Source organism: Platichthys flesus, chromosome 9, assembly GCF_949316205.1.
Source record: "Platichthys flesus chromosome 9, fPlaFle2.1, whole genome shotgun sequence".
Taxonomy (NCBI): Eukaryota; Metazoa; Chordata; class Actinopteri; order Pleuronectiformes; family Pleuronectidae; genus Platichthys; species Platichthys flesus.
This window is the reverse complement of record NC_084953.1, coordinates 20244318-20259385: the sequence shown is the minus strand read 5'-3', so window position 1 is coordinate 20259385 and position 15068 is coordinate 20244318. Positions and strand designations below refer to the sequence as shown.

At 41.8% G+C, this 15068-nt stretch overlaps 1 protein-coding gene across 10 annotated transcripts in view; it reads right to left on the bottom strand.

The window, feature by feature from the left end:
- The window catches only part of fryl (furry homolog, like), a 68669-nt gene extending 53950 nt beyond the window's left edge, over nucleotides 1-14719 (bottom strand). For 4 of the 10 annotated variants that reach the window (XM_062394964.1, XM_062394965.1, XM_062394967.1 and 1 more), the window contains exons 1-2: nucleotides 3849-4390; nucleotides 2001-2066 (exon numbers count right to left, since the gene is read on the bottom strand). In XM_062394964.1, coding sequence (XP_062250948.1) covers nucleotides 2001-2066; nucleotides 3849-4077 — 295 coding nt within the window. In that variant the 5' untranslated portion in view covers nucleotides 4078-4390. Of the gene's footprint in view, nucleotides 1-2000; nucleotides 2067-3848; nucleotides 4393-9540; nucleotides 9610-14594 lie in introns of those variants that run through there. The other 6 variants (XM_062394973.1, XM_062394966.1, XM_062394963.1 and 3 more) reach the window with 6 other exon arrangements.
- Nucleotides 14720-15068: the final 349 nt, after the last annotated feature.

Sequence of the window (15068 nt, the reverse complement as noted above, 5' to 3'; positions counted from 1 at the left end):
CCTGACTGCAGACAGTACAGGAGAGCTGCTCCTCCCAGGAGCCCACAGGGTGGAGGATGCATTTCCTGTCCCGGCCTCTCTGAAGGGCAGTGGAAGGAACAATAATCGATAGGAACTGTAATTCAATGCCTGACCTCCCCAGTGGTGCCTGGGCTGCAGAGGACAGGCCATTTAGATCCATCACGGCAGTCTGGGTATGCAGCACAACTCTGCATCCTGCACAGCTCCTCAGCCCTCTGAGTCAGGCCCCATCTATTTCATATCACCTCAAAATTATTATCAGGATACAGTCTATGCACGTTTAGAGAGAAGATTTTAAATATAAAAAAAAAGAAGATGATTAGGCTAGATTTTGTGCAAAACTTCCATGATAATGCTCTATAGCTGTAATATACAGAGCAATCACAAACCATTTATAAATAACCTCAAGCCACAGATGGTGACCACACATTCAAACACAATGACGAACCATTTTTTCCTGAGTAAAGCAAAGTCACCACTCAGATTTGCCTGGCAAATCAAGAGAAGTAACTAACTTCAGGAAAGAGTCATTCTTAGGTCAGATTCATACGGTCTCAATGGAATGACAGAGCAGAACACTGTGCAAATCTGAATTAAACTCATCTTAACGCAGGCACAAAAAGGTCAGCACATTACTCCTTGTACTTCCTCAAATGAGCCGTCTTCAAGTTGTTCACTCAGGAGAAGTGCTTATACTGAAGGAGCTGGTTGGAGAGCAAGCACTATACTCACAGTCTTCGTCTTCACAGCTATAAAACCATATTCCCACTAAATGAACACTCTCTGGCGCCAATATGGGGTTTAATGTTACATTACAGCTGGTTAATAACTATTAAGGATGGATTGATTGTCGCCCTAGCCAATTATCGCATCCAATATTCAGCAGTTGCGATTATCGGTAACGTAATTTTTTTTTTACCGATGTATGATCAAATAAATGAATTTCTGTAATCACCATTATGCAGTTGTATTTCCGAACCTTTGTTGGTTGGTTGTTGTGTTTGTGTTAACTGATTTCTCGAAACTTGGAAGGTTTTACTGCGTGTGAAGGAAGAACACTAACAACTTTTTGAAACTAACACTTTAGTAGCACTTAAATGGCACTTACTTATAGCACTTTGTAGTTTTGCTTTATTTGAAGAAATTGTACTTTCTTGATTCTTGTCGTCCTTGGTATGAACCCTCGGGTTTGAATGCACTTATTGTAAGTCACTTTGGATAAAAGCGTCAGCTAAATTAAATGTAATGTAATGTAATGTAATGTAACCCATAACATTTCGGTTTGGAACCAAAACAGGGTACAGATACAGGTTTTATTTCCTACTCTCTTTAACATTATGAGATGGGATGTTTTGCAACATTTTCAGTTATTCAAGGATATAATTCATGGATCTTAAAGGGAAAAAACTGGCAGCTTTGGTGGAGGTATGCGATTTGAGTTTTTATTGCAAATGTAGGGATACTGATTCCAAAAATTATGTTCTTGGCTACAAATGATTAGAATCTGTATCACTCTTTAAAAAAAGCGGAAAAACATATTGGTCTAACCTTCTTAACTATTTAAGAGCCTTGAGAAGGAGTTTGTCTAGCCTGTCTGCAACACACCATATTGTTCAGACAGAAATCATTGCAGGAGTACAACGCTGTAGTTCCCACTCATGCTCAATCATATATGCTCCCAACACTCCCAATCCACAAACATGAAGCCTGCTGCACCCATTAACTAAATACTCTCTCAATCAAACCCTTCCCAAACATTCAGCTGTCAACTGGCTTATGTCACAAGGAAAGACAAATGACAGAATGAAACAGTAGCACCACCTTAAAAGACAACTTAAAGGTATGCCAGTTCTACAACTAGGGAGTGGGGCCTTTAAGTATAAAGGTATGAATACACCAAGCTACTATATCTTTACTTATCCTTACCTCAACTACTGTTAAATCACTTCTTGCAACCACACTTATGCTACAGAACTCACCATTGTGACCCCTGCCACCTCCAACATGAAGTAAAAAGGATATTTTTCTAATATGACGGATGTGTCCTAGTTGGAAAGAAAGAAAGGAATGATGTGAAAACAATTTGCCCAAGTGAGTTCCTAAAACTAAAAAGTTATCGCGGTTTAGTTTAGCATGTTGAATAGTCATATAACCTCTGAGGCTGGGTTAGTGCAGCAGAACTAAGAGCTCAGTCAAACTTTAGCCATGAACAAACAAGGTGCAAGCATGCTCCGACATGTAGCACTGCAAGAAAGCCACACAGCGAGACACAACGACAAGTCATCACGACAGTGCAGGCCCAAGCTGACTGGCCTGCACGCACACATGATTCGTATGTGTAAACACACCTATCAAACCTTTAGCTATTGTATCCATAAATACAATGGTCGACCTACTTCACAAGATTAACAGTGTCAGCGCAGCTCAGGCTTCACAGACAACATTCAAAGTTTTGCTTAGACACGCAGGTTTTTTATCTTTTTTATATGTGGTCTAGATACAAGTCTCGGATACTAAATACAGTTGTATGGGGCATACTTAGTCAGTGGAACAGCTCGTCATCACAGAAGCTGAATTAGAGCTTTCCTTAGCTGGTTTCCCATCTAATGCAAAATTATAAAGCAACAATATCACTCAGCAAATATTGTGAGGCAGGATCAGGTAAATAATAGAGTTGCACACCATAGTCAAAATAGTAACTTTCACGGTATATATGTCATGTACAGCTGAGAGGAAATCAACACCTCATGTCAAAGTGTGTTTATTAATAATCAACAATGGCAGACACACAGCTTTGATATATTATCATATTAAGATGTTAATGTGTTAGGAAACAATCATCACAGCAGATATTTAACAGGCAGAGAGCAACATAAGCTTTCAAATTGAGTTTCCTGGTCGTCTGACACGAGGAAATCTCAATTCTACTGTCAGATTAACTGTGTCTTGGCCTTAAAAAACATTGAAACTGTTTGTCGGCTGTTTGGTTGCATAAAGTAATTTAAGCAGAAAACAGCTGGTTGATGCTGCTGGCAAATGATTTAATCGGAGCAGTGAACAAAGTGTATGAACAAAAAATAAAACTCTTCACGACTGATAATTCATTTAAACTAAATAGTTTTGATCTGGCTTAATTTCTGCTTCCTTCAATCTGTTTAATTTGTCGGCTCATTAACATAACTGACAGGTCTCCCCAGCAAAACATGTTGCTGTTGAATACTGATATGAGGTCAACACCTGCCATACAATTATATGACCTGATAACGACAGCTGTGTTTTAGAAATGCTCAAAATCTGATACAAATATGAAATCATCTTGTGTCGATTTAATGACCTAACTTTTAAATCGTGTTTTCAACTTCGGCTGAACCAGGGCTGCCACTATTCTCGCTGCTTTTCCCCCAGACTTTGAGAAGCTGATGAAGGATCTTCTCATTAAACTAGTCCGTATCTCTGCATTCTGCATTGTAGAGAACAGCTCAGCACAGACCTGACTATATGACATATTGACAGTTGTGCTTTGCTAGTGCATTGATACCACACCACCCAATCATACATGGTAGAGTTGATCAAACACAACAATGATAGAAACCACATAGGCAACTTTCCAGCCCTGGCATATACTTATCTGAATGTAAACATTATGTACATATGAAAAGGGGGGTGTCGTTGGGGTGTAAAGCCAACCTTTGCTTACATGTTAATAAAGCTTAAAATAAAATATACACAAAATCAAATGAAATTGGCATTTAGTGAATGGACAGAAAGGCATTAAGACTAAATCAGTACAGATAACTGCTGCGTCCATATGCATGAGTCAGTTGTACCTTTAAAGCGGGCTCCGTTACTGCTGGCAGGCCTAGAGGAGCCGGTCCGTGGCCCTACCTCTATCACAGGGTCAACCGGAACCTCCTCAATAGTCTGCCCCATGACAAGCAGGCCCAGTCGTTTCATGCGAAGTAGCCTTGGACCCATCTCCCTGGGCAAGGCTCCCCCATGTTCACTGGGCCCCTCTCCTGAGATGGCTGTCGGAACCAGGCTCTTCAGAAACTCCATGTTTGAAAATACTTTTTTGGTTTTTCACTCTGGTGCATTGTCCGGTCGCCTGTGCCGTGCCATTGTCCCATACAAGCTATCCACTTGCTAAAGCTACCCCATTTACAGACAAGCCTGCAGATGGGGCACAGTCCCTGTGTCCAGCTACAACCTAACTGCAGGAGCTACATTCACTTACTGTCCGAGCCTGTGTGGGGGCCATTAGGTATGCCCTTACAGACCAGAGGAGACGCTACTTGTCAGGGTGTTTGAAGTCGTTTGTCTTGACTAACTAGCTGATGAGAAGCTGTCTACTGTACCTAGCCAGCATGACAAGAGTAAGAAACTTCGAATGCTGCAACATCACCTGTCTGATCAGTGAGCAAACAGACCTGGCACTTTTCATGGGCCATGATGTAATTGTGAGTGGGCAGGGCTATGACTGAGTGCCAGGCTCTATCTGGGGTGGGACTAAAACATGTTCCACAGGAGATAGCACAGCCTGGGCCAGCAGCCAATCACAACATAGACCACACCAGCCACTCCCTGCTGGTCTGTGTTGCTCACTAGTTGAAGAGAGCGAGAGGGGAGGAAGGAGATGGACAGACACTAAAAGAAGAAGGAAAGCGCTTAACTGACCACACTTGCACGCCTGCATTCACTGATAACCATTATCATTGTCAGAATGATGTTTCTTGTTTGCATTTATAAACAAACACATAAGCCTGTTTGTTTTATTGCTACTTCCTCGTGTAACAAGAACACCTCTGCTTTTGCTTTCACTTCTGATTGAATATGTTGAGCTATTATATTATTATTATAAAGAGAAGCAGAATGACTGAAGGGATGGGGTCTGTGAAACGGTGCGATGACATATTGCTGTGCGCTGCTCAGCTGGACAGATTGTACCTGCAGCAAAGCCTTTCCAAATATCCCTCGCTGAGGACTAAAAGGGACTACGCTGTGCTGACTCTCATAAAAAGCTTACTGCCTAAAGAAATCATAAATTTGCTGTTCTTTGGGACTGAGTGCAAAAATGAATAGGCCATCTAAGCAGAAAACCAACCAGTCCACCACAGCAATACAAAGCTGTAACACTCCATAAAAAGTTAGGATGACGGTGGCACCAGTGGGCTGCTGATTGTTTAAACACCTTTAAGAGATGCAGGCTCTGCTGATTGGAGAGGGGGCACTGCAACGCGCACCAGATGAATTTATATTTTATCTCACTATAATCAAGAGTCAATTCGGCTTTTGATATAAATGGGTGTCATGTTAAAGCCAATAGTGCTACAGTGATTATTTAGACTGCCATTTCACACAGGATAAGGCAGATGTATGCGGTCCGTTTTGTGCAACCCAAAATAAACAACATTCTTATGGAGGACCAAAGTAATAGTCTTCCCCAGTGACCTAATCAGAGTAAATGGACGTACATTTGTCAGCAATGAAAAATATATTAAATTGATAGTTCACTGAAAAATGATAATTCACTTATTATCTACACACCACTATGCTGAAGTGGGTGAAGTGTTTGAGTCCACAAAGTGGAGGTTCAGGGGTAAACAGTGTTTCAGACAAGGCAACCTCTTCTTCAGAAGTAATAAAACAGACAAGAAACGTAACATGACCCCGTACTTCTTGTGTGGTGTCATCCAAGTGTCCGCAACCCCCGACTTTCATGTTTATTTCAAAAGCTTGTGTTATAGAAAACTTCTTCCCAGAACATTATTACTTGTATTAGCTAAGGCAAGTGTAAGACCAGTAAAGTGTTATGAAGGAAGTGCTAACACCCTCTACTGCAGCGTGTGAAAATGTCAGTGAGATGACAAATGTTTCCCTATACAAAACATGTCAACTGAGAGGGGAAGTACACAAAACCGTCATTCTCTCAGTTTCCCTGTGTGATTTCTCTAAATAATTTAAAAAACCCCTGCAGTTACTTGTTCATTTCAACAGCTCTTTTGTGTTATATTTATCCCGCACCAAACCAAGCCTGCAGAGTGAGAACGAAGTAGGAGAAGGAAATGCTGCATACAGGGCCACACTTTGCCCTGAACTCTGCCCTCTAGAGGCCAGCTTGCGGAAAACGTGCCAAGCGGCACAAACAAATTGTTGAAATCTAGTGACGAGCCCCAAATTGCTGAGGGGATAAAAGGAAAAAGCTCAGCAAGAACTGATGGCAAAGCACCAGAATGCTTTTAAGATCTGGAGTCTAGCTCACCATCTCATTGCAGAGAGCTGAACTATGACATCACTGCAGTTGTTGTGGCAATTCTTCTGACAAATTGAATGTACTTACTTTACTCATCATAAAATTGCGTTCATTTTGTGATAAATCCATTTTACACAACCGAAACAAAGTAGCATAATACAGGATATCATAGATTCTGACTAGGGGAGATAGTTTGAATTTGAAATGGCCATTTTGATATTTATTTACTTCCACAGCAATACTGTTAATGGATGCTTCTTCCCTTATCATTATATATATATATATATAGACATAGATAACAGAGAAAACCTGTGTGATTGGCTGACCCAATGCAGATACAGAAAATCCATTCAGGGTCAAAAAACACGAGGAAGATTTGTCTGGACAATATCATATATACTATTATTGTGTAACTGAAGACATCAAAAACATAATCCATCAGTTGCAATGGGAAAACTTTAGCTTTAAGTTGCAAGGAGGGACATTTGTTAGGATAGTGCAAGACTGAGGTAGGAGCAAAGATTCAGAGAGGCTGAGGCAGCAGATCCTAAGAATCACTAAATGAGTCAGAAGGAGGGAGAGAGAGATGACTGATGAGCCATCACTCAGTATGAGCGCAACAATGGCCAGTGGAGGCAGCTGTGGTTTGCTGGGGCCAGGTCTGTGGTGCTGGTAAGTTAGAACAATACCCCTGCACAGGAGGCCCAGATCCTATCAAGCCAGGAATGTGAAAGAGGAAGTTCTGGGAACAATGTGCAGCGTTCCTATGCCATTCTGGGTCCCACCCGCCTCTGCTTCATTCTGCTTTCAAGCACGAGAAAACAGGAAAACTGGTGGGCTGGGGCCCAGAAGTCAGAGTGTGTTCTGCAATCAGCTGGGGGGGCTAGAAAGCACACTGTTACCACTCAGCCCACTACAGTTATTTTGATCGCTCTGGGAATGTACAACTCTGAGCTGCTACCTCCACCACTGGATGTCAGTAAACATTCCGGTGTCCATATCAGGTAAGACGAATATGAAAACAATGTTGCACTGCCCCCTAATGGTGCAAATAGCCACTACACTATCAAGGCAATCCTGTGCAGGGCTCTTAAGTGTAATTAGAAATTATGCAACCATTAAAATTAAATTTTACATCCATACTTGTGCCATTGCCTCATTGCAATTTATGAATCATGTCTTCAGAGTTGTCATGAATATACAGGCTTAATTTAATCTAAGTGTGTGTTTTTTTTACAGTTAATTAAGTTAATTTACATCCCATAAAACTTGAAGGTTCAGTTCCCTCAATAAAGCTTTTAAGGTTTGGTCATTATTCTCGCTGTTCAGTTGATAACAACAAATCTATTCCATCACAAATAGACAAGTTATGAATGTTAATTAATATTTGTAAACAGTGTGAAAGTCTGTGAATCAAAAAAGACAGACTGAAAACATGAATACATTTGTCAAGAACTTAACATGGAAACATTGTCACTCAGTCTTTTGCACTATGGCACTAATAGTTGTTTATCATTAGAATAATACAACCTGTGCTGTACCTGACGGGTATAACATCTGCTTGCTTCCACACTTAGTTTTTTGCTTAGTTTTAGAGGTTTACATCAATACGGTTTACATTAAGTCTCTTTTTTTTTTAAGTCTGAGAGTTTAGGTCTCCCCTCAAATAAGGTTTGGAAGAGGCACACCCTCACACAGCCTTAGTTCACTTGATCCCATGGACAGACACTTCCCCCTGGATAGGCTATATATATAAAACACATTTTGGTCAAAAGATCTGCCAAGGAATATAAATCACACAGTAACAACTTCAGTCAACGTTCAATTACAATTCTTTTAGAATTTTTTAATCTTCATTTTTGTTTGTCGAGTTGTAGAAATTGAACAACGCGCCCAGTAGCCCGCAGTGAATCCTGTGGCAGAACTCCTGCTGTGTTCTCACATGGGCTCATTTGGACATTATCATTAATAGATATTGTTTTTACTAGGGGGCCTCTTTTCAGTCTGCTCTGATTGGTCAGCTGACCCACCTTCAAGTTCTTAGTCATCTGCTTAAAGCTTTTGTCAGAAATGTCATGTGCAGTACTCAAAGGTTTCCTAAACAGCTGTAGCCAGTGACAATTGTGTTGGTTCTGTCATCCTAATTAAATCCCAACTAGTCGAGGCCCAGGCAGTTTATATGCTACCTTACTTGGGGGTAAAAAACAGAAATGCAGCACCTCAGAGGCAATGCTTTCTGTGGGAGATGAGGACTCTGCTGGGGAATTTTGTAACTATGCGTTTTTTTAGAATATAGGACAAGATGGTGAATATCCCTTGTATGCTCTACCGCACCTACTAGCAAAGGGAGGAATTTAGAATGGAAACAGGAAAGAGACATGCAAACTTCGATGTTCAGACATTCAAACAAAGAGATCAAGCCAGTTCTGCTAAGACCTGACTGACAGTTGTGAGGCAACACAGTTGGTCGTCACGGCTGAAGAATGTGACCTGACCAGACCCCGCATCAAAATTATCCCCTTTACACTCCGGACCAATTACCATCTGAGATGACACTCTTCTTCCAGAGGCTGTAATAATATGCTAAAACTGTAATTAGAGGAAGAGACCAGTGTAATACTACTTTACAAAGTTTACAGATAGATACTCAGATGCTTAAGCAAAACTGACTGAACCACATTTTTATCCTCATTATATTCAAGGGCATTGACCAGAACTAGGGCTGTAACGAAGGACTTACTTTCATTGCAGATAATCAAATGATAATTTTCTGATAATATAATAACTTTTTTTTTCAATTACCATCCTGAGAAAACCCACAAAGACACGGGGATACCATAAAAACTTCACAGAGGGAGAACCTAAATCTAGATCTGAACAGGGAAACCTCTTGCCTTGCGGTGACAGAGCTTACCTATACTCCCTACAATGTATTTTCCGTGTGTCACTACATTTGTACAACTGACAGAAATCTCCTTCAGCACCAGCTGCCACTCATCGGCTCTTGCTACTTTTTTGCTAACAAGGTTGAACAGGCAAATGTTCCATTGATAAACATGGTGTTTTTATTTTATTTGACTGCTATATATATATATACTCACAAGTCTAAAAACTTTGACACATTGTATGTCTGCTGAATACACATTATACAAACAAACAGATTAATCCAGCACATTGGTCGTTCCTACACTAATTAGCTTGCAGCTTCTGTTAAAGCTAAACCACAGTGGCCTTACAGAAATACAACCAAATTAACCCATGATGCATACCTTAAGGCCATAGAGCGGGAGCTGGGACTGGAACGACAAAGGAAGGTCCAAAGTTTCACCGCACAAAATCTGAAACAGAAGGAGCAGACATTGTGTCTTTAAGGACTGACAAGAAGACAAGGACACAAACCAGACACATAACAGTACTGCTAAATATAGTCCTTTATCATCCTCTACAGCAGATTCAATTTAGCTTTGAACCGTAACAATACATTAATATAACCATGAAAATCTACCTTCCTTAATGTCTTTCTTTAAAGATTCTTTTTTTCTTCCTGTTTTTGCAAAGAGATTTGATATGTCGTTTTTTTCCCCACTTTGCTATGACACAGAGCAACATCCTTTACACCCATTGAGTAATGAGGCCAAAGGGACGTTTGATGGTTTGTTCTTGATCAAAGCATAACAACAGGTCAACCCACTTGGCTTCAGCCTGGTTTGCCCTGTACTGGGGCTGGATTAAAACCTCCTCCTGAGCAGAGTAATTATCTGAAGATTACCTGTTACATCCAAGAGGCAGTTACATTAGTAACCAGAGCTTTCCAAAACTGTACATTATTTCCAGTTTATCATTACAGTGGCTTAAAGGGCCCTGTTTATAGTCGGGTAATCACACATGTTGTAAGTGAGTGTAACATTTACAGGCCTTTGACACGTCAACATTAGAATGACACAAATGAAGAGAGTATAGAGGAGGCATAGGCTTGTATCATTATCACACTACTGTCAAACAAAGGAAGGAAGAACAAGCCACTGAGTCACACAGCAGCCAGACAGAGAAGCTGAGGTGTGAGAACTTCCACTTTTACACAGTTGACAGATGGTGAGAACAGGTCAGCATAGATATCAAGTCAAAACAAAACCAAGCAAAAACCTTGACAGACCAAAAGAGTCATGTCACAGCTACATATCAACGCAGGTATCCCACCCACCACAAACACAGAAAAGCTAACTTCTCACACTCACAGACCTGTGAATAATACATCTGACTTCCTGCTCCAGCTCAGCGACTCCAAAAACTGTGACCAAAGAGAAAAGGGCTTAACCAAACTCTTTGCACATCCTGAGCGCTGTAGCAGATACAGCCACAAACTGAGTTCCTGCTCTATATTTAAGCACTTGCATTTCTGTGGTTTTGCTTAAGCATATCTCACATCTCAACAAGGCTCACTAATTCTTCTACCAATCAGTACTTTTCCAGATTTGGGTGAGTTTAAAAATGTATATTTCAGTGAAACTGGAACAAGGGAGATGAGGTAAAGGTCAGCATGACTGATCTTATCAATGGTTAACTTGGCATCGAATGTATTTATGTCACCCTGCAATCATCCGAGTCCAGCGTACAACATGGATGCTGCAAACCAGAGGTTTATAGTCCATCCAGGAAATAACATAACCCAGACAGAGACAATATTTTCCAGACCCATTTTGCTGTGTGTCATTCTTCTGTCACAGCTTTTCTTCAAGTTCAACTTGTAAGTAAATCACAAACTTAAAGATGTCTGATCTATTTACTGAACTCGTCCTAACGGAGCTAGCTCACAGCTCGAATCAGGCAGCATGTTACAGTAAATTGAACAAATGGTGAAATGCCTATATCTGGCTCCCTCCAGCACTAAATGACAGGCCCGGCCTGTTGTAATCACTACCTCTTCAGAGGAACCATTACTGGCTGCTTCTGACTAGAAAAGGAAGATGATTTTAAAAACACCTTTTTTTGCATGTTTGAACATACATGCCTCTTAGCATTGATATGCAATGGTCTGACACATACAGACAGGAAATATGAGGATTTAATGAAGCGTCAACAGCTCAAAATACAGAAGAAACACTTGAATCTCAGCCGAGGACGTCTTGAGGGCAAAGACAGGGTGGTTTCTTTGGCAAAGACGGACCCAAACATCAATTATGCTCCAAACCCTCTCTCCCAAAGCCAAGGATAATCTTCCTCAGCAGGGCTCAATTATAGGTTATTTCTAGCTAGACTCAGTCCTTATTGTGTGCTACATTATGTCCAGTCTTTCAGCGCAATCAAAGAAAAGAATGATGAACCCGTGTAAATTAGAGTCAGTAATGTTGTGCTTTAATCTACATTGCACTGAGAAGAAGAGACATTTGGAAGTTAATCTGAAGAAGGTCCGAGGGACAATTCTATCTATTTTCCCATACACTCAATCCTGAAAATTCTTCTTATTTCCACTTTGTGACAAGAAGCCTTCATTTGCTGTAAGCATTTGACACATAGTCAATAGTTCTCTGACTATGCAATTTAGGTTGGGTGCAATACTATTTGCAGTTCCCCAATAAGACAGCTGCTAGCATACAGAGAAGCTAGATAGAACCAATATTTAATCAAACGTCAAGGTTTAATTCCTCAGCGTGTTGTTTGTTTAGCTGCCCAGTTAATAATTTAGCCATGTGCAATTGCTGCGTCACGTGCCACCCAGATGCAACTGATCAGTCTAGGTGTGGAGGTCAGATAAGGTACGCTTGCCAAATGTATGCCTGGTGTTATATTCCATGAAGACATCGCATAAGTTGTGCAGGAGAAATATATGGACATAGAATAGAAGCTGCCCATGTGGAATGGCTGAGAGGTCAAGGGTCATTAAAGCAGGTGCCCAAGGAACTCAACGAGCCAAGATATTTGGTTTTAAACCCCACGTAAGGAACACCATCTGAGGTTTGCTCTCTTCAGACAACAGCATTACATGAATGAGAACCAAGGCAGAGGCTGGGAGGGGGGGGGGGGGGGGGGGGGAATAACTTGTTTTTGTTTTGCGAAAACTTAACGTTAAAAGGAATGTTTTATGGATGAAGATATAAAATTAAGAAACTGCTTTGTTATTTCTGCATTACATAATATTTTTGTAGTCACCACTGAAAATGATGAGTTGACAGTTAATCCTTGCAGGGGGGCAGCTTAGTGAGGGGCCACTGTGGGGGCATTTCACAGTGTGCTTTTTTCGTCCCCTGTACTCTTCGATGCAATTAATGTCTTAGCAGATTAAACCAAACCCACTTATTCACCGGAATTATGCCCCAGATAATCACAGATAGATGACTACGTGCAATCTAGGGGGATTCCCACTGATTTGTGTGTCTATATAGAGACTGCACGACACATCTGTACTGCCATCAGAAGCTTATCCTGGCAGGGATGAGGGGAGATCCGCCAGTTACAAAGGCCGATGGTCCAGTGGGCTGAGGTTAGCACAACACTGCAAACCCTTGCGTATGAAATGCTTAAACTATGTGGTGTACTTCTTCATAGCATCATTACATTGCAGCACAAGTAAACAGAGGAGTTAAATGAAGTTAGGTGTCATCTCCCTCTACTAACAACTACACACAAATTAGGGTCAATAGGATGTTGAGCTTTTAAAGTGTCGTTCACATGTTTTTTAAAAGGTTGTAGTGGTAGTTCAACCTTTGTCAAACGGTAAAATAGATCTGCTTAAGAGATGCTAGCTTGTACATGTTTAGAAAGCATGTAGTGTAAAAATAAAAAAGCAGATTGTATGAATAAAGTCTGAACAAACTGAATGAGTGGTGAAATGAGAGAAGTTTCTAGCACTGTGTGTAATGCTCAATTTAAAATTAGGAATTTTGGCTTTACATCTTAACCGGTTCGATCAACACCGGTCCAACCAGAGTCCAACCAAAGGGCAGGTGATTCTGATTCCTTTATCCAAAAGTCAGGAAAGGCATGGGCAATTCATAAGGGGAGATTCAAGGAGGTAGAGCGGGTTGTCCAACAAAACGTCAGCAGTCAGATCCCAGTGTTGCACATACCCATTCGGGCCAGATACTGAACCCCAAATTTCCACTAATGACTGTGCCGCTGGTGTGTGATTGACTTTTGACAAAGTGCTGAAAATAGGTGCACTGTATGAATGGCAAAACTGTTCTGTAAAGTGGTCTGTTCTGGGTGTTCATCAAGACTAGAAAAGGGGTGAATAAATGCAGACCACCTACCGCTTGTGACTGCTTCACTGCTGTAATCTGACTTCTACATATGCAACGCATCACAACGAAGTTCTCCTTACTACTCAAAGCGTAGTCCACCCTCATGTGGGCCCATTGGAGAACACAGACTGACTTCTCTTCTGTCAGTGGGCCTCCATCTGAACTTGTTTGGCCCTCTCCACCTCCAGCCCCAGAGCAGACTGACCAGATTCCTCTCCGACTGTCTCCAAGAGCTCGACTGTACAGTAAGTGAACAAATGGCTCATTGTGTGTGTGATGCACTGTGAACAGGCAGAATGAAGCCCTCGGAGCTGATAGTCCTCTCACTGTCATGTCAATGCAGAGGAAACACCATGCCTCGACGTGTTGGGACATTGCCCCTTCAAACTTTTACCTCCCAACGACAAACGTCCTATTTCCAGACGATAACAAACAACACTTAAGCTTCGCATCAGTGTCTTATCTCCCAGATAAATCCGGGTCATTGATTAAACCCTGAGTTAACTGGGTTAACTCTGTGTGCGTGGTGATTCTCACGCTGCGGTTAAAAACGTCAAAGCATTTACTTCTCTGTCACGGCAGTTTTTACCCATGACAAAGGCGTAACCAAAAAAGACAACTAGCTGGTGGGGTCGTTCGTGGTATCGTTTAGTTAGCAACTAGCCTGGTGTTGATGTTGTACTGTGCAAAGTGCTAATGCTGAGCAGCAGCCTAGCTAGCTAGCAGCAGGAGCAACTTGGTTTAGTTCACCAGCCATTTGTCAGATAAGTTATCGGCCACCATGCTAGCGTGATGGCAATGTAAACACCGCCGCTAGCTAAATGATTATAATAATGCCGCCCGCTGAACGATGCTTCAGATGGAAGTTGCACGGTAGCTAGGCGATTAACTCACACTAGCAGAGCAGCCAAACTCCTTGGTTAGCATGCTACGGCAGCCAATGCTGGTACCACAGTTGGGAAGCTAGCGTTAACCCCGACAGCAAAGTTAATCACGGAACTATACATAAGCCAACGTTCACTGCACCAGTCCGCAGCTGCCGTGTACTCAACTACTTGGTTATTCGTGAAGCTGGGGATACTCACAACTTTTGTCTCCTCTCCCCTCACTGGAGCTAGGCAGCTAGCTTTCGGACGCTTATTTTCATTGCCGAACAAGCACCAGAGTCCTGGCCCTCCTCCATCGGAAGGATTTGCGTAGTGATGTGATTTTTTTTCTGTCCGTCTCGCTGCTGAGAGCAGAGCTCGCCTGTCACAGCCCTGTTTGTCCCGCCTCGCTCGCTGTGATAGGCCGGGAGGTAGTACGCCCACACGAAACAAGGCTTTCTATTTGACCAAACACGTGACGTTTCCGAGAAAACGACCTGTTGATTGGATGACGTCGCGGGGTGACATTCACATGGGTCCGTTTATTTATGATACCCAGCGTACACCGACACATACTCGGGGGGGCGGGTGCACGAAGGAGGAAGAACAAGTGCTTTTATTTAACACAAAGCTTAGCCTGTTTTTAGCACAACTCCTTAACAATGGGTGATGAAGAGCAAAACACTAATCAAC